General features: G+C 38.9%; 1 protein-coding gene across 4 annotated transcripts in view; it reads left to right on the top strand.

Annotated features, from left to right (window-relative positions):
* Window positions 1-14,590, top strand: part of TLN2 (talin 2) — a 221,548-nt gene extending 206,958 nt beyond the window's left edge. For all 4 annotated transcript variants that reach the window (XM_075100095.1, XM_075100097.1, XM_075100094.1 and 1 more), the window contains 5 exons: window positions 3,471-3,596; window positions 6,879-6,941; window positions 7,040-7,222; window positions 11,618-11,743; window positions 12,728-14,590. In XM_075100095.1, coding sequence (XP_074956196.1) covers window positions 3,471-3,596; window positions 6,879-6,941; window positions 7,040-7,222; window positions 11,618-11,743; window positions 12,728-12,856 — 627 coding nt within the window. In that variant the 3' untranslated portion in view covers window positions 12,857-14,590. The remainder of the gene's footprint in view (window positions 1-3,470; window positions 3,597-6,878; window positions 6,942-7,039; window positions 7,223-11,617; window positions 11,744-12,727) is intronic.
* Window positions 14,591-18,370: the final 3,780 nt, after the last annotated feature.

The following is an 18,370-nucleotide window of genomic DNA, read 5'->3' as shown; positions in this document are numbered from 1 at the left end:
TTTTCTCTTTATGAAACAGAAAATGAGAGCTGCTTCAAAATAAAATGGTTCGTCTTTTGTAGGTTTTTTTTTTCTACTGTTTACCAATGAGGTTGGGGCCTCATCTGTTATCCTGTTAACCCTGGCTTTATTTATGCTGCCCTAACAATGGAGATTCTATAGAAAACTGGTTAAAATATAGTACAAAACCATCTCAAATTACATTTTTTTAATGGCACAGTCAACATTTTCAGGATATTTCATGTTACAGACTTTGTAGCTAGCTTAATAATTTTGGTTTGTCTGTTCCAGTGACCTCATTTTCCAATCCATTTATACTCATACATAGTCAATAACAGCTTATTAGTTTAAGCTTGTGTCAAAAAAGATACTGACCTTCATGGGGGACTACTTCAGGAAGGAGAAGCTAGTCACTTGTCTCATAGATCTGTTTTTCTAAAGAAGCCCAAGTAGCCCTCTCAGGGCTAACTAGGATCTTACAAGGTGACATTTTCTGCCATGTATCACATCATTGTTCCCAACTTTGTTCGTGAAGGCTGTGAACTGACACATGTTCTGAGGGTAGTGTTGATGAGTATGAACTTAAGACAGTTCAGGACACACTGTTTAATAATGGGAATGGGTGCCCTTTAGGGCACTTTGCTGTGTTCAGGTTGGACTCTTACATGTCCTTATTGCTAAGGAATGCGCTTTGGAGAGTACAGGCAGGTAAATGTACCCACAGCACTGACTGAGCATTGTGCCTACTTCCCCACTTCAAACATGAGTAACCAGCCCTTAGATGTCATACCTGAGAATGCTGAAGGGACAACTGCAGGGAAGGACTAGAAAACAAGGATTTGTTAGAAATATGACAACTCAACAGAAGTTCCACAGTCTGAATGCTATGTAGGGCTGCTTCAGAAATAAATTTTCCACAGAAGGGATCAACTGTCAACAGAAAACTTTTTTCTTTTTTTCCAGAAATAAAAGAAGTTATGAGATGACAGTAAATGTAGGATTTGGAAGTTTGAGAAACTCAGTGGTTTCTTCTCCCCACCACCCAAATTTCAATATAATTGGAAAGAAATTAGTTTGGTACACAGGGGGAAAAAAAATCGATTATCTGATGAGGTACTAAGGTTTAGCTATCCATTTTCCTGCTGAGCTTTACCTGCTGCTCCACGGTAGAAGTTAATCCATCCATCGTATAATATCATTCTCAGTAACGCAAGATTTTATTTCTCTGCGTTCCCTTTGAAATTAGTCATTTTTGCTTAGCACTTATGTGCAATATTTAGTCCACTCACTAAGCTGAACTGAGTTCAAACAACTACTTTTCTCCAGTCTCTTTCTGGTGGCTGGATTTTCGCAAATTGAATACCAACTGGGCACGTACACGGCTACCTAACAGGTCATGGTATGGCCATGGGCATTTTCTTAAACTTTATGAAAGAATGACACCTCCTTTATAATAAATAAGCAGATACTGAAATGCTCACTCGCTTGAGTTTGAATTCTTAACAACACTGACATATAAGGAAAAAGACACACAATATATTTTGTTTTGTTGGAAATGAAAACTTAAAAGCTCTCAATAACAGGGAGCCTTGGACAAAAGTAAAAACGCAATAACAGTCTGTTAAAAGTAAAAGTGCAGTAACGGTCTGTTAAATTGACTATCATCCAGTGGTAGTTTTGTTGATATTTCAGTTTTTAAGTCTTTAATCAGCTTCAGTCAAAGTCAACAATGCATCTATTCTCATAATGAAGAGAAATCTGATAGTGACTATACTGAATTCCATTGAGTCACTTTGGTTTTGTGATGTCATGATTGAAGTAAGAGTTTTATAAATAAGACTTGAGGCCTTTTGTATAAATTTAGGACCAAAGTGATTACCACTTAGATATAATGATGGTCATGATGTTACATTGCAAGCATTGCCAAAAATTCATGTGGAACATGATTTGCTCACTTTACAAAGCAATTTCTTATACTCTTATTACAGAGACATATGCTTCAGTTGATGGGGTTAGCCCAATAGCAGGGCAAGACAAATACTTTCCCTTGAATTAGGTGGCTTTTCCTAAAGGATAAGAAAAACTTTTAAGTGCCAACAACTTCATCTACACATCAGTTTTTATTTCCAAATCATTCAGTTTTGCTGGTGTCTATAGATGCATGGTTTCATCTCCAGGACTTTTTTCTAGTTACATGGCAATTATATGAATTGCTGTAGGACTGAGCAGTGCTTGACGTGCCATATTGTAATGAATTGTCATTACTCATAATTATCTTTTATTATTTTATAATTGACTACTATTTCATCAGATTGCAGTAACAGGAGAACTAAACCTGACTTAAACTTAGATGAATGCACTTAAACTTGCAAATGAAGTGCTCCATCTTCTAACTCAAAGCACATATAGTTGGTGTGCCTAAAGTTAGTTATTTGACACAACAATGCCATGGTTGCATAAGTTGGAAGAAACCTGTATTTCAAAAGCCTCATCTCTCATAAGGTGGTCTGTTCTGGTATTGTATCCACTAGCCCTATTGGTCATACTGCATCGGATTCTGGTAGGCTTGTGATTTGATCATAAAAAAAGTACCTTCTGTTGGTTTCTTTTGTATAAAAACCAATCACAATACATGGCCCAGGCCAGGTTTTGTTTAAAATAACAATAACTCTTTATCTATTTTGTTAACTGTTCAGAAGCTAGTAAGTGTGCTTCGATGGATAAATGTTCTCAGTATTTGTTTAAATTATTAGAAAGTTAGGGAAGTTGTCGTTTTATGGAATGATAGATTTGCATTTTAAATAGCAAGAAACCTCATTAGGAACAGCTGATCTCTCTGCACATGCTTGTTGCAAGACACGTTTGGACAACTGAAGTGTTCCAGACCTTTGGAAATTCATAACTCCAAGATGATGGACTGCTTCACAATGCTCTTAAAAGCTGTTAAATCTGTGCACTTGCTTGGTATCAACATTATATTTCTTAGTACAGGTGAATGAGATAATATACATTTATCACTGTTCTTTTTTAATGCTCTAAGTCTTTAAGTATTAGAAAATGCTTTACCTACTTTAGCAATCCTGGAAGCCAGTATTATAGCACTACAAAGATAATCTTGATATGGAAAAACAAGAATTTCTTTTCAGACCTGCACTTTTCTGAATGTAGTTTTGAGTAGCCCAGTGGAGAGAATGTATTAGAAAGTTGAAGGCAAGCCTTTAAGTATCTTGCGTGATACTCAGTTTCAGATGCGAGCAGCCACAAGGGCAACTCAATATTTAAATTCACTTATGTTGACTCCCAGCTTTAGTCCATGTGAAACTCCTTTGCAGAAAATTATGTTGTAGGTCTCATTGAATTTACTGATGTGTTCCAAAATCTTCTTGTCTCACTTCATATATGTCCTCAATCTTGAACATACAACTGCTTTCAGGTGAATAATGTGTGACAATATTCTTTCTTGGTTATAGCAAGCAGATGAGACTCTGGATTTTGAAGAACAGATCCTGGAAGCAGCTAAGTCCATTGCAGCTGCTACCAGTGCCCTTGTGAAGTCAGCTTCAGCAGCCCAGAGAGAACTGGTGGCACAGGGAAAGGTGGGTAAACGGGACAAGTAGCAACAGTAAGGGGGGGGAAGAATCAAAATGGAATCTAGTCTCTTAACTGTTCTCTGTTAAGACAGTAGGAAAAGAGCTTGGGAATGACTAATGAAAATGTAAAGCTTTTCATTACTCGTCACAATACATGGCCCAGGCCTGGTTCTGTTTCAAAAAAAGCCCAGTTATGTTTGTTTAAACCTCGCAAGTGTAATCAAGTATTTGGCTCTTCAGATGTTTCACCTGTGGAGAGCTCTTGCGTTTGTGGGGTTGTTGTGTGGTTTTTTGGTTTTTTATTTTTTCATTTTGTGAAGATCTGTGATTCAAGCTAGTAATGTACACAGGACAGCTTGGGGATCCAAAACCAAGTGTCAGAGTATACAATGCCACTCTGGACCAGAATAGCAAAGAGCCTCTCTAATTGTGCCTTCCATGTTTTCCAGTGTGATTCAATGGGGACACAGTCCTGCAGGCAAATTGAGTACATTTAAGTGAGTGTGCTTGTAATTATTGCTGGGACCAATGGAAAGAGTGCTTATAACATGTCATCCTTTTGGTCTGGTCAGGATTGAGGTCTTCGTAATCCATTTCATATCCATCACTGCTTTTTTTTCCCCCACTTTTAATACACTTTGAAACTTAAAATCTGAACATCGAACAGATGTGAGAACGATTTGTTATAGGATCATTGTTGTGTATAGTTATGGTTTCCAATTCCACCTAATTCTTTATTCTGAGCAGACTGTGTCATTGATCCTGTCATAAAAGTTCTATGATGCCTACTTCAGCTAGGATTCCCGGGGAGCTTGTCCTTTTAGTTCCAGCAGGAGCACAGAAGACTTGTTTCAGAACAATAGTGATGTAACTGTTTGAAAATACCCACCACAAGCTGTCGCTATGGAACTTACCAATAATGCATAAAACAAGATGATATTGAAATCTGGCTGTGGAGACAGTCCAAAAAAAATGAGAATTTTTACCTTATTGCTTCGCTTAGATTATGGTGCAGTCTGCTTTTACGTGATAAGACCTGTTGTTATTTAGTTTCATTATGACATACAGCTTGCTTTAGTTTCCTCACCACCACCTCTGTAAAGTTATACAGAATGTATTTCTATCCTGGTATTAGCCCTGAATCTCCCTCAGGTAGTTCTGGCTTCTTTGCTCCCACAGCTACTTTTTCTACTTGCATCTTTCAAATTGAGGCTAACAGTGCTTGCATCCTATTCCGTCCAAGTTCAGATAATTGCTAAAACCACTTTAATCTGTCTGTCTGAAGAAAGCTTTAGCTTGCTATTCTAATAGGGGCACACCTGTCGAAGTGCCATATTAGCAGATCTATTCAGCCTGCTTTACTGAATTTAGCCGTTTTGCTTTATCCATCACTATTCTATAGTAACTTGCTGAAAGATCAGGAATTTTTGCAGTGAATGGCTTTTACTGATAGTTTCTTGCCTGCTTGGGGGACCTGCAGGTAATACTGAGGTCTTCAAGAGAAGGAATGAATCCCAACCAAAGTCAAAATTTAATGAAACATCAAACTTCAGGATTGTTTGAGGCACGTCTACTCATTATGTACTTCTCACAAATAAATAAAGCCATTAAAGATACTTCTGAAATAATGAAACCCTAAGCCATTTTCCTTCTTTCTTTACTATTTACTAGTGCTTAGGTAATTGTCACTATGGGGTATCCTCTGACTGCTGTGGTAGCCTGTATCTCCAGGTCAGCCTGAAGTACAGGAAGCTGGCTTCTAAAATTCTTGCCCACAGTGAATATCTCCAACCTGCTTGGTGGGAGGATTACATTATTGATATTGGGGGAAGTGTTTTGCTTTTGTAAGAAGCCTTCTGAGGCATGTGGTATGGACTCCAGAAAAGCATGGCTGGCATGTAGGCAGGAAGGACTAGTTTGATCTGCCCCACATCCATCGCTTTAGTACTGACTGTTGGCTTAGATTCCTCACTGACCTTTTTATTTGGTATGGAGGCAGTGGGAAACTCTTACCCAACCACATGGATGTGTGTGAACCAGGCACAATCTTGCCCCATATAAATTTCCAACACCACTTGGTAAAGGCTGTGAAACCATCTTATAGGGCAAATTGGTGCAATATTGTTGTTGAAGAGTTTGCTAAAGAAATTTTAAGTGAAACTACTTTCCCTTGTGGAATTGTTATAAAAGTATTAATTTGATGTTAGGCAACCATCTCTATTTCTGTAGTATAGATGAAGTCTGGGAAGTTGGACCTGATCTATCTTCTTCCACACCACTCCCCTATTCACTCACTCACACATGTGCACTTATACAAAATTCAGATACCGCTAACAAGACTCCTGCATCTGTGGTCTACTTAAAATACATTTTCTGGGGATGGTTAGGCAAGAAGACCTTGAAACCCGAAGAGTCTGGGGACCTGGTGCGTTCTTGTGAATAACTGATTTCTCAGTTATACAAAAGTGTCACCATAGCTATGAGAGAGCACATCTTCTGCTTATGTTGATGCTACACATAAGGATTCAATTCTGATCCCTGGAATCCTCATTATGCACAAATCCCTGTTTCCATTTCTTTCAAAATACAAGTTTCTGGATTATATTTACATTTCACATCTTACAACTTCTTTCCCCAGAACTCCCAGACGCAGGCAGCTTGGGGTGTGGGGCTGGCAACCAACTTGTAGAATTTTGTTTCATTACTTTCATCTGATGTGGGAAGAAAACTGTTTCCTTGGTGTTGCCAGTACTGCTGATGCCATGAACGCTTCAGTGGATGAGCCACACGGAAAAATGGGCTGCTTTCCTCAAATGCCATTATTAGGCACAAAGGCAGTTAGGGGGCTTCCCTAACTCCCTCCCAGGAGCTTGCTGGTTTGTACCTTCCCATAGTGCCAGAATCAGAAAAGATTCAGAAATTATGTGTTGTGGAGACAGAAAAAAGTTATTTTAAAGCCCAGGAGATTAGGAACTACTGCTTCAACTGTTGCTGAGGCCAAAGTCTCAGCTGCAACAGTCATTGCTCTGGGACTTCTACACATGTTCCAAGGATGGGGCAAGTCAAGCAGCATAGCAAGCTGGACACTACATGAGCAGGCAGATGTGTGCTGGAAGCACACTTACTCTGACAACTAACTTTCAGCTGGATTTTCTGCTCCTGTATGTGCTGGGCACAGTCACAGGTGCAGGTGTTTTCTTTTTTCATGGATTACTGTTTGTCTATATCTGAGACAAAGCAATTGTGTTTTCTGTTTCATTGTAAGCCATCTCTGAACTGTTTTCTCAGGTTGGAGCAATCCCTGCAAATGCAGCTGACGATGGACAGTGGTCTCAGGGACTTATTTCTGCTGTGAGTAACCACTTCTCTTAAAGAAAACCAGCGCCTTCTCTGAAGAAATAATATCCTGTGAGAATACACAGTGACTTTTTTTTTTTACTGTCTCCTAGGCCCGAATGGTGGCAGCTGCAACCAGCAATCTCTGTGAAGCAGCTAATGCCTCCGTACAAGGCCACGCTAGTGAAGAGAAGCTCATCTCATCTGCCAAACAAGTGGCAGCTTCTACAGCACAGTTGCTTGTGGCTTGCAAAGTGAAGGCTGATCATGACTCTGAAGCCATGAGGAGGCTACAGGTACTTGTGTTCTTAATTACTGAAAACCCTCAGTGCTATGTAAATACTGTTTTAGCGCTGCGTGAACAAACCCTGAATTTTAGGAATAATTTCTTGAATTTTCAGAATTCTGTTCAGCTTTTCTTTCTTGTGGGATTCTGGGGCGCTTTCATACATCAAGGGTGAAGTGATTGTGCATTTCTTATTATTCAGCAGTGGCTACATCTCACTTCACCGCTTGTTTTATTCTTTTTTAAAAGATGTTGCAAGATGCAAATGTTGACTGGCCTGTGCCAAGCCCTGGTTTAGGTGCAGTAATGGTAGATTCGTATTCACAATAAGCCACAGGAAGACATGAGCTGAGAATGTTTACTACATGCATTTTTATAGCAACTTGAGTATAGTTGGTTTCTCTGCAATACACAAGTATCCTCCTGACCTCTGCAAGATTATGTATACAAACAAAGTACTTGCCTAAGTGCCAGCCTGGGTTGTGGTCAGTTTTCCTTTGTTTCTAGGGTTCAAGAAACAGCAATTGTAGATAGAACATGTCTAAAATGGTGAATCATTGCCCGACAAAAACAAGAACAGAAGCTGATGCAACATCTCAACTGAAGTCTGATTTTAACTTTTATACATGAAACGTCCATTCATGCTGAGCTTCTCTGAACTATTATTGAATTAACACTGTGTTATGGCACATAAAATCTAATGTCTCCAGAAGTTTTGTTTAAGGGTTTTCATTTTAAAAATGGTGACAGCCTTCTCTGATATCCTGTCCTGCAGGCTGAGCCTGGAATGAAAGAACTATTTCAGCTCCCTTTTTCATACCATCAACATGGAGTGTCTTTGGTGATAGTGAAATTTCCCCTTTGTCTCTTCTTTGCACGGATGCTACTAATGGACACTCAATATAACAGTTCATGTATGGATAGGTAGAACCAAGTCCAACAGACATACATATGACTTAAGTATCTGAGTAAGAGGAATTGATGTTATCATTTTTTTCAAAGTAGAAGAGTGGGTTAAATATTTAGGAGGAAAAAAATAAATGTATGAGCGTGTGAAAAATGTGTTTGTTTCCATAGAAAACAGTGGTGTGTTAATGTTATCTCTAGGGTTGAGATGGTTTTAGTGCTTTATAGTGGATTCATGTAGATTGACTTTGTCAAGGGTCTGGGGGGGAGGTATCAGTAACTGGAAGATAGTCCTGACTGTAATGCAAGCTGCATTTCAGTATCTAAATGCCAGGATGTGTCTGAAGGAATTTTAAATGCGGAACAATAGAAACAGGAACAAAATCAAAGTATTAGAGACAGTGTTTTCACAGCTCTGCCAGGAAATTCAGGGTACTCAGTCACTGTAGGCAAATATTACTAAATAGACATTGAATGTGAAAAGTTGGGAGGGAATGTGGAAAGGAAACAAGCCCAAGCTTGGATTGAAATTGAACTTTCCCACCTTACCGAGCTTCATATTAGTCCCAAAATTAATAAGGAAGGGAAAAGCAGTTTGCACTTGGAAATAATGTCCTTTACCATAGCAAAATCTGGTAGGTTGATGTCTACCAAATATTTTTACTGGTGGATTTGCCAAAACTGAGGCTTTTCAGCTGGCTCTGCCCCCAGTACAAATGTTTTCACATAGCTTTAATCAATAGCTTAGGTTCAGGAGTTGGAGTGTATTGGTTTTCTCTTTCCTACCCCACAAACAACTGCAAGCTTTGGGAGAAGACATCTGAACTGTGTTTCCCATGAATGCTGAATTGGAATGCACTTTTACAGAGTCTGTTCCAAAAGTTAATGAAACAAATGGGAATGTTTCCCTTCTCTTTGGATGAGCTCCAGACTGAGCAGAGCAAATTTCAAATAATATGTCCTTGGGTCATTTCAGGTGGGAAGAGAGTTAAGTTGAAACAGAGACGAAGCTGGAAATATGGAATAGGACTGGGGGCGAAATGGGGGCCAGGTTCAGTGCTGGTCCATGGGCTTTCCCTCCGAGTGCCGGTGTGTCTCCAGCACGTAAGAGCAGGCTGTCTTGGCCAGTGGCCTGTGTGGGAACGAGTGTTCTCAGCACACATGACACCTGGGGATATTGGGAACCATGGGACAGAGAACTCTATTCCTGTTCTCTCTCATGGCCTGTCACAATGCTGCAAGTAGCTACCATTTTTCTGCACATTGTGAAAGCATTAATGTTGTTTATTGGTGATGTTGACTGATTTGCTGTTAGATACTGGGGTTTAGGTTTTAATATGCAAACAGTCTTACTGGATCAGACCAAAAGTTCATTAAGCCCAATCTGTATCCTGATCCCAGCAGTGGCCACTAGGAAATGCTTACAGAAGCAAGTAAGAACAGGGTAAGCATATATGATACTATTCTTTGCTATTTTCTTAGGTTCCCAACATTTTCAGCTTGGGAACTTTCCAAGTCAGATGCAGATTCTGTATGTTTAGTAACCCTCAATGGTTTTCTCCTCATAATTTATGCAGTCCTCCTTGAACCCATGTAAACTTATAGAGTCTAATTAACACTTCTTTGGCAGCAGATTAGGCTAGGACAGCTGTACCTATGTTGGTTCCAACCTGCTTCTGCTGGTTTAAATGCAGTCAGTATGAATAGCTGAATGACATGCAAATCGACTGCTGTAGCACACAGGTCTCAAATTTCAATTACAGGATAGGCACGTTCCCAGTGCAGGGATTCTAGCAAGATTTAACCATTCACATCCTTCTCTTCATGGTGTATTCAGTTGCGCTTGAGAGTACCTGGTAGAAAGTCATGCTGTGCAGCATTACGGAAGTCAGTCTGAGTAGCAATAAGTTCATGTCACCCTGACCAGGCTATGTTACTGCAGGAGTGTTGATAACACTTTGCTTCTGGTATCTCAGCTAAATTCTTCACAATTAAGGAAGATATCTCTCCATAGCATTTCACTGTGCACTGAAGACTGACTTACCCATGGTAACAGGTGATCTAGGTGTTCCTCTTGTTCAGGGGGTGGAAATATCTTTGAATGGTGCTCTGTCCCATTCTCTAAAGTTGTTTCTTTGCTAAAGCACTTGAAATATATTTGGGGGCCCACCTTTCAATACTTGTATGTATAATTGGGTAGAAAACATATAGCTAGGTCCACCAGTCAGTCCCTCAGAATGAGTGACCCATGACCCTTCTTAGCGCTAAGTCTACATCAGCCCAGAATTTTCTTTTCCTGCCTCCGTCCTGACATTGATGAATAGATAAAGAGGTGGAAAGGAGGAAGATTCCAGTAAGAACCAAGAAGGAGGCGTAGGTCAAATTTTAGTGTATCAACCAATTTAAAATACAAAATATCAGACATAAGACTAATCTGGGACTAACAAATTTGAAGGACTGCCAGTGGTATGCAAAAGATCTCATTCACACCTCCAAGTGCACCCCATTAAACCATGGATCACTCTTTTTCCAGGGCCAGCTTTCCACCACTTTCACCAGATCTTAGTACACCGGAGCAAATTCAGTGCCAGATCTTATTATGCTGAGCCCTGTCTGCACAGGGTCTTTCCTAGCCAATGGTCTTCAAGACCTCAAGACCAAGTGCTTCAAAAAAGGTGCCAACTCCATCTTTTAGCTTTAGTAGAAGAGAGGTTTGCATTCTGTTTGTGACAAGGACTCTTCTGCCACTCATCTCCATGGGGATCACAGTAGGAGATTCCAAGGCCACTCCTCTGGTACTGTCCTCTGTAACCATTAAACCAGTGCTTGTGGACACAGTCATTACTGAGCATGCAGTGTGGAATCCCTACTGCCAACATGTATTTCAGTATAGCAAAGATAGCTTAGTCAATGTTAGAATGCAGGTAGCTTAGTTACCTTTTCTTTTTGATGCACAATTGCTCTGATGCACTACTCAGTTTAGGGAGCAAAAGATGTATTACTGATGTTTGTTTACTTTTAGAAATCTGAGATTTTTAAGTAAATAAAAGTTTAAATGTGAGATAATCATGGCCATGTAAGTGCCTAATTTGCCCTGATGAAAGTCCATTAATTTTAACACTTCATTGCCTTAAAATGTTTCTTTATACACTAGCTTTCATTTTCTGTTCTTCTTCCTCAAAAAAAAAAATCTGATCAGTGTTGGGCGTGACATAATCTGCAATTTCATTCACTGTTTTTTTCAAACTGTAGGGAAAAGAAATCTCATTTGTGCCTTTCCCAACTTCCAGGTTCTTAAATAGTTCCTCTCTGTACCATTGATTTTGAAAGATTAATTTGCTTTTCACTGGAGAAAAAAAAAAAAAAACACAAAAAAAAAAAAAAAAAAACCCACACCTTTCCTGTGTAGTCAAGTAAAGGTGTTTCAGTTTCTATGCTCAGATGAATCCATGTTGGTGATGCATATTTGTTATTACTAACCTTCTTGTATTTTTCAAAGGCGGCAGGAAACGCTGTCAAGCGAGCATCAGACAATCTTGTCAGGGCAGCCCAAAAAGCAGCATTTGGGAAACCAGAAGACGATGATGTTGTGGTCAAAACAAAGTTTGTGGGTGGCATTGCTCAGGTTGGTACAATCACACAAGAAGTAAAGCAGAGAAAAACTATCACAGAAATGCAGCATAGTGTTACAATGTCCATCTGCTGCATTGCAGGCTGGACAAATCTATGTAGAAATCTATGATGAAGTACTTGATGCCTCACTGTTAGGTAACCACTGACATAACAGCAAAGTGATATGTTGTGAGATATCTATGCTTCTTCATTGAGCATTTACCGTAATAGCAGTTACCGTTGTCCAATACCTTTTATTATTGTTCTGATTAAGTTAATGGTACTTTAAACATTCCCAAATCTTAATGGAATACTATTTTGTATGTATATAATCAAAGTTTTGTATGTATATAATCAAAGAAATAGTGCAAGGTAAGAACTGATGACATTGTATTACTGTAACCATAATAAATATGGGGAAATAATAACAATATTTAAAAATAGATTCCAAGGCTTTAGGTTGTACCAACTTCTGGATTCACTGTTATGAATGAGGAACACCATATACTGTGGTCACTACTTAAAAGATACTGAAATTTATCATCTCTGTATGTCTGTAGTACTGTCATTTTTCCTTTGGCATTCTGAGACGCAGGAGAATACTGTGGATACCTGCAGTAATAAGTGTTCAATTTTACTGTCACTCAAACATCACGTTAATACATGGGGCTTATCCTGCATGTTCTACCCCTTCACCCCAGTGAATGTTGGGGGTATACAGCATTATAAAATCCATCACGGCTGTATGGTAAAACTATGCTGGTAGATTCTTTTCTTCTTTTTTCAATCCACTTTAACAAGTGGGAAAACAATACTGTTCTTAATGGCGTAGTCCTGGAACCTGGAAAAAATTTGAACACTTCCTGACGAAGTAATTGACATTTGGTCCTTCTGTGGAGAATGCTCAAGACCTAGCTGTGACTGGTGTCAGAGAGAAAAAAGTCTTGTTTTACAGACAGTATTCCTCGCTGTCATAATTCATGCTTCTGTTTTCTAGATCATTGCAGCTCAAGAAGAAATGCTGAAGAAGGAAAGAGAGCTGGAAGAGGCAAGGAAAAAACTGGCTCAGATCCGCCAACAGCAATACAAATTCCTACCCACAGAGCTGAGAGAAGATGAGGGTTAACCTGCTGAGATTTTTTTTTCCCCCCTTTATTTTTCCCTTTTTTTTTTTTTTCCTTTTCTTTCAAAGAAATAAGCTAAAGGGGGACAGTACAGTGAGAACTGCTCTGACAACATTCTGGTATGCCAAGCACTTACCTAAATAAACTGCCTGTCATAGCTTTGGATGAGCAGAGGGCAATAAACACTTGTTCCTTCTCATCTGGTCAGCTGAGGTGCTTGATGATCAAATAATGGTAGAGTGTTAGGTTCATCATTCCTGTTCCTTCCTTGACTTATATCTCAGGAGAGAATGTTTGACTTTTTACTAAAGATACTAAGTCAGTGTTATTGTAAATTTCCTGATGTTTGACGTATTTATCATTCCTTGACTTGTTATAAAACATTCATAATATTAATAGGAAAACAGTCAAGAAATCTGTCATATGATAAATATCACATGAGCTGGTGGTTCTCCCCCATCTACCCTTGTAAAAAGAAGACCAAGACAGAGAAGGATGTATGTCTGAGTGGAGAAACATGCATGAGTGTGGGTTTGAAGAAGATGCCTGTCCTCTTTCAGTGTTATATAGCTGGTTCACCCCAAAACTGGAGGAATTGTCTCTGCACCTGTTTGCACTAGTAATATTACTCCTTACCTGATACCAACAAGCTTCTGCTTGTACAGTATTTAGGTTTACAAAATGTGGCAATAGCCATTCTTTAAAGAGCTCAGAAAACAAAGAAATGGAAACCTTGTCACTGCCTCAATAATAGCAGGTTCATGAAGGAAAATGCTGTTTCAATTATATACCTCTAATGTGTGACTACTTTTACAGTATTATACACACATACACATGCTCTAACATTGGACTGAACAGTTTTAATTTTGTTTCTAATTGAAGTTATCTCGTTTGTACTGTGGGATTTCTGTTAGAATGTATGTTAGTTAAAAAGGGAAATGCCCAGTACAACAAAAGACTATCACAACTCTTGTTATCTTTTAATAATTTCATTTATAATTGTTTTGTTTTGAAACCTGTGGGTATTGTAGGAGAAAAGAATAAGTGATTTACAAGTAGACTGTTCCTGTAATATATTTTTTAAAAATCTGGTCTCTAGGGAGTTTGTTTTCATAGTTGGTATTGATGAAAATGTACTCACCAAGGAATTGCAGAGAAGGAATAGCAGCGATCTATCAGCAATCTTTGTCTTCAGCTGCAGAAAAGTACAGTATGCTCTCAATATCTCTCTTGTGACCTAAACAATAGCAATATGGGTAAAGTGAGTAACACATTTTACCCTGTCAAAGAAAGAACACAATTCACAGCAGCTTTAACTAGCAAAAGCTAAGCTATTTGATGAACTACAGAAACACAACCTCTCCTAACAATTTCCAACACGCCTTCAACTCCACTCAAGCCCTCTTAAACAATAATGCCAAGTCTATTTAGGTCAAAGGATGTTGCCACTCCAGTCCTTCTGAAGACTGTGCTGTCACTTAGATACTTGCCAAGTACATTCAGCTGAGCCTGTTACGTTATATGCATACCCACCTAGTTGTCATTGTTGCAGAAATACTTGTCTTGTAGACTCAAAAGTAACACCCCCTAGTGGTAGGTTTACCAGTTTAGATAGTGCTAACTCCTCATTTAAGTTACCTGCATGAGATATAATTACCAGGAATTTTGTCACACTAGTGTTAAATATATAGAAAAAATGGCTAGAGAATTAATAAATATTAAAGTGTACAAAGATTTCTATTGTTAAAGTCTCTTCTCTGGTACTGATGTATTTCAGACTCGGTAGAGTTGCTGAAGAATCCGCACTCGTGAGAGGAAAAAATTGGCAAATCCCAAATGGAATCCCGGCATTGACAGATGTGCTGTGATGTGGAGGCTTGTGTGCATATGCAAACCCTTATTAGCAGAGACATCCAATACCGAGATCTGTAATTTCCACTTCAGCACAATTGATTTTTTTCACTCAATACACTGTGAGCAGCATCACAGGATCTCGATGTTAAGAATTCCTACAGAAAAAGAAAGGCTTCCTCTAAATTTTTAGGCAGAAGGCTAAATTGGTGTTTATTGCTGTAAGACCTAAAGACAGTTGCAGTGATAGGGATTTGCTGCTGCTGTTGATAGGCCCAGCTTCTTTGCAACTTATGGCTCTTTCTCTTGTTTTTTTTACCTGGAAAAGCCTCACATTCCCATCTCTTTTTTTTTTTTTTTGAAAGATCTGCAAGACAGATTTGTTACTGCTTCCCTTTCAACCCGTGTTTAGCCCATTATTTGGTCTCATTAAAGCATGAAGAAAGATGATGCTGTCCTTTGCACCATGCCAGTATTTTATTGTAGGTGTATAATGTTGTAATATATTTTGATCAGGTCGGTATTTGCCAGTTTGAAAGAAGCCAAAAGCCTGGTCAAATGCAAGTATGTATGGAAATTGTATAGCTAGAAAACTTTATTGGTATGTAGAAGGAAAGAGCATGCTCAAATTTTTTTGTGTTCCAGATAAATTTGTTTGGAAAGTCCATTTTACCACAGTTATTTTGAGACCTCTCTATTTCTGATTTAATGCCCCCCTCTTATTTGACAGAAAATAGTGTTCTTTTTTCTCCTTAGCTATGTGCTCCATAGAGGAACTACAGTCAGATGAGTAACTGAGCTGAACAACTGAAGTACTTGTTTACTCTGAGTTTTGGGTCTTCATTTGGGAAACATTAAGAGAATATAAGCTCATATATAGTCTTTCTATTTCAATTTTTTCTTGCTATTTTAATTTGCAATACCACTGAAATCCACATGTGAACGTCTGTGGAGTTTGGAACTAGTCCATGTGTCTATCTGGCATGGAGACTTGCAGCAGGAAGTGACAAGTTGGAGTAAGGGATGGAAGCTAGTTGATAAGATGGACAGATGTTTACTTTGTTCTGTTAACTTGTGAAATGGTAAACAAGCTCTGTTGTATCCCACTCTTCTTCATGTGGAATCCGCTTTAAGGAATTGTATGCAAATTAAAAGCAAAATGCCTGGAAGTTGTTTGTGTACAAATAGTCTAGTGTTGTTTCCCCAACTATTCAGAAATTATTTTGAACATTTTATCATTTGTCTAAACTTTTCTACATCAGAAGCCTCAAAGTGAGAAAAGTTTTAAAACAAAAATTGAAGGCTAGACTCTTGTTTGATCTGTCCCTTTCCCTTTGATTTTTCTGCATCTTCATTACTTAATTCCTAATGAAGGGATGAATACATAATCTAGGAACCTTCTCCACATAAATATGTTTTGCTCATGATCACATTTTTGCTTTTAATCAGTCCAAACTGATATTCACCCCAGGAGAATGGCATGTGCTATCACTACATTTATCTTCCCTACTTTTTTTTTAATCTCTGGGTTTGGGGGTTTTTTGTTGTTGTTGCCTTATACTGTAAAAGTGTTGTCCTTATGTGACTGCATCATGATTAACAAAGAGAGAGTTATCTTCCCATAACTGTCATCGTTCCTGCTTTTCCGTATCCAGCGTAGTATACATCAAACATATTGTGGTGGTTAATGTTAATGGAATGACACATTTCTGTGGCACAAAGTTTATGACGCCAAATGCAGAAACTGTTTGGTCATGTGAGTTACAAATCTGTTACAAATTGCTGTTTTGCCTGATCATACTTCCTGCAATGAAGTCTGATAAATTAGTTCGGAGGTAGGCAGATGCGCAGACTGGTTCTGGCTCATGAGCTACTCTTCCTTTAATGGGTGAGCTCTGTCCTTGGGCACAGTGCATCGTTCAGTGGAGAGCGATGCAGAGATCCTTGAGTGAATGGCACTGAGCACCCACAGCACTGCGTAGAGCACACAGGTGTACTTCAGCCCAAGAGGCAACATCATTACTTCCATTAGAGTAGCCAGGGGGGGACACTGCCAAACTCACAGTGCCTCAGCCAGCACTGGGCAGAAGGAGGACCTGTTAGTGAGGCACAACACAAGCAGCATTCATTTCTTCAGTAGCTGGTAGTTTCAATAATTCTGGCAGAGTATCACCTATGTCAGCTGCCTGATATCAGATTAAGCCCCTGAATCTGGTACTTCCTGGTTGGAGTCAACAAACTCAACAGTGCTGAACTTTGTATATTGCTGTTTTCAGCCTGTTGCATGTGAGCTTTAGAGAGGTGTCCAGAAGGCATGGTAAAGATTATGCCAAACTCTGTGTAATCAGCCTAGCCACTGCAGAAAGCAGATACTACAGAAAAGTTCTAGGCTGCAATATTTGAGCACCAGAGAAATTTAACAACAAGAGAATCAAGCTAAACTAGACGTGGCCTAGTTCAAGGGGAAGGCTGAAGCAACGCAGAGCTCTAGAGTATGGAAATGCTGAACCCATGACAGTTCACATCTGACAACACAAGTCATTTTGCCTAAAGGTTATTATCTGTCATTTCTTGACCTACAAAGAAGTGCCATTTTGTCTCTTTTTTAACTTTTTCAAAATAATAAAGCAGTAAAGACTTCTGTTCTCTCCCAAATTAGTACACTTTGTTGCAGTGGAAGAACCTTCTGTTCAAGACAGTTTTGTAATTCTGCACTGGAGCTTCTAGGGGGTTGAACTGTAATGTCTTCCCTTCTTGCTAAAGTTTTAAACCCAAGAAAGGCACAAACAAGTTTGTAGTCATGCTGCCACACACTCATGTATAATATTTACCTGGCCACAAAAATAAATAATTTTTTTTTTTTTTGTCTTCACCAACAGTAAGTCCTTGAAGAAATTCTTTTTTTTTCTGCATGTAGGTATTTGTGACTTTTGTTGCACTGGTGGTCATGCACAGGATCATTTTGCTCCTGAAACCAAGTAAGGCTGAAGTTGTACCTATCTGCAAGGCTGGGAAAAGGCAGAATTCCCAGGTGACCAAGAGGAATGCTCTATTTAAAGCTCTGCTGCATAGACGAAACCAGGAATGCTTACTTTCTGATGTATTTCAGTGGCTGTTCAATATCCTTAAAGCACATGTTAACCACACATAAATATATACAGAAGACAAACAGCAGTTAGTCAAGGGTGTTTGATGGTTGGTGGTGTTTTTTGGGGGGAAGGCTAGTTTTGCTTTTATATATATGTTACTGTTTCCATTTCATTCAGTATTTTTCCATGTCAAATACAACTCTGTGTGTACGTACTACTTCAATTCTCCATATGAAATCTATACCAGAAATATTGTTACTGATCAGTTGCATTATAACTAGTTTGATGTTGCTACCAGCAGGGGCTGTTTCTGCCATGACTGCATTCATGTCAAAGTGGGATCTTTTTGGCATTCTGTGTGCTCATCAAGTGGATCCATCACCAGATGTGCATATCACGTCTCTGATTATATGGTGGCTTTCTTCCGTGTATTCTCCGTAACAGAAACAAGATTGAAAAAGCTCCTCTTTTAGGGTTGATTAGCTGAATATTTAAATGGAGGCTATAGTGGCCCTAGGCATGTTTTAGGCTAAAATATTTTAAAATATCTATTAAGATATTTAAAATAGATATTTT

The sequence above is a fragment of the Phalacrocorax aristotelis genome, chromosome 7 (assembly GCF_949628215.1).
Source record: "Phalacrocorax aristotelis chromosome 7, bGulAri2.1, whole genome shotgun sequence".
NCBI classification, from domain to species: Eukaryota; Metazoa; Chordata; class Aves; order Suliformes; family Phalacrocoracidae; genus Phalacrocorax; species Phalacrocorax aristotelis.
Note: the sequence above shows the minus strand (reverse complement) of the source record. Positions and strands in the feature narration are given on the sequence as shown.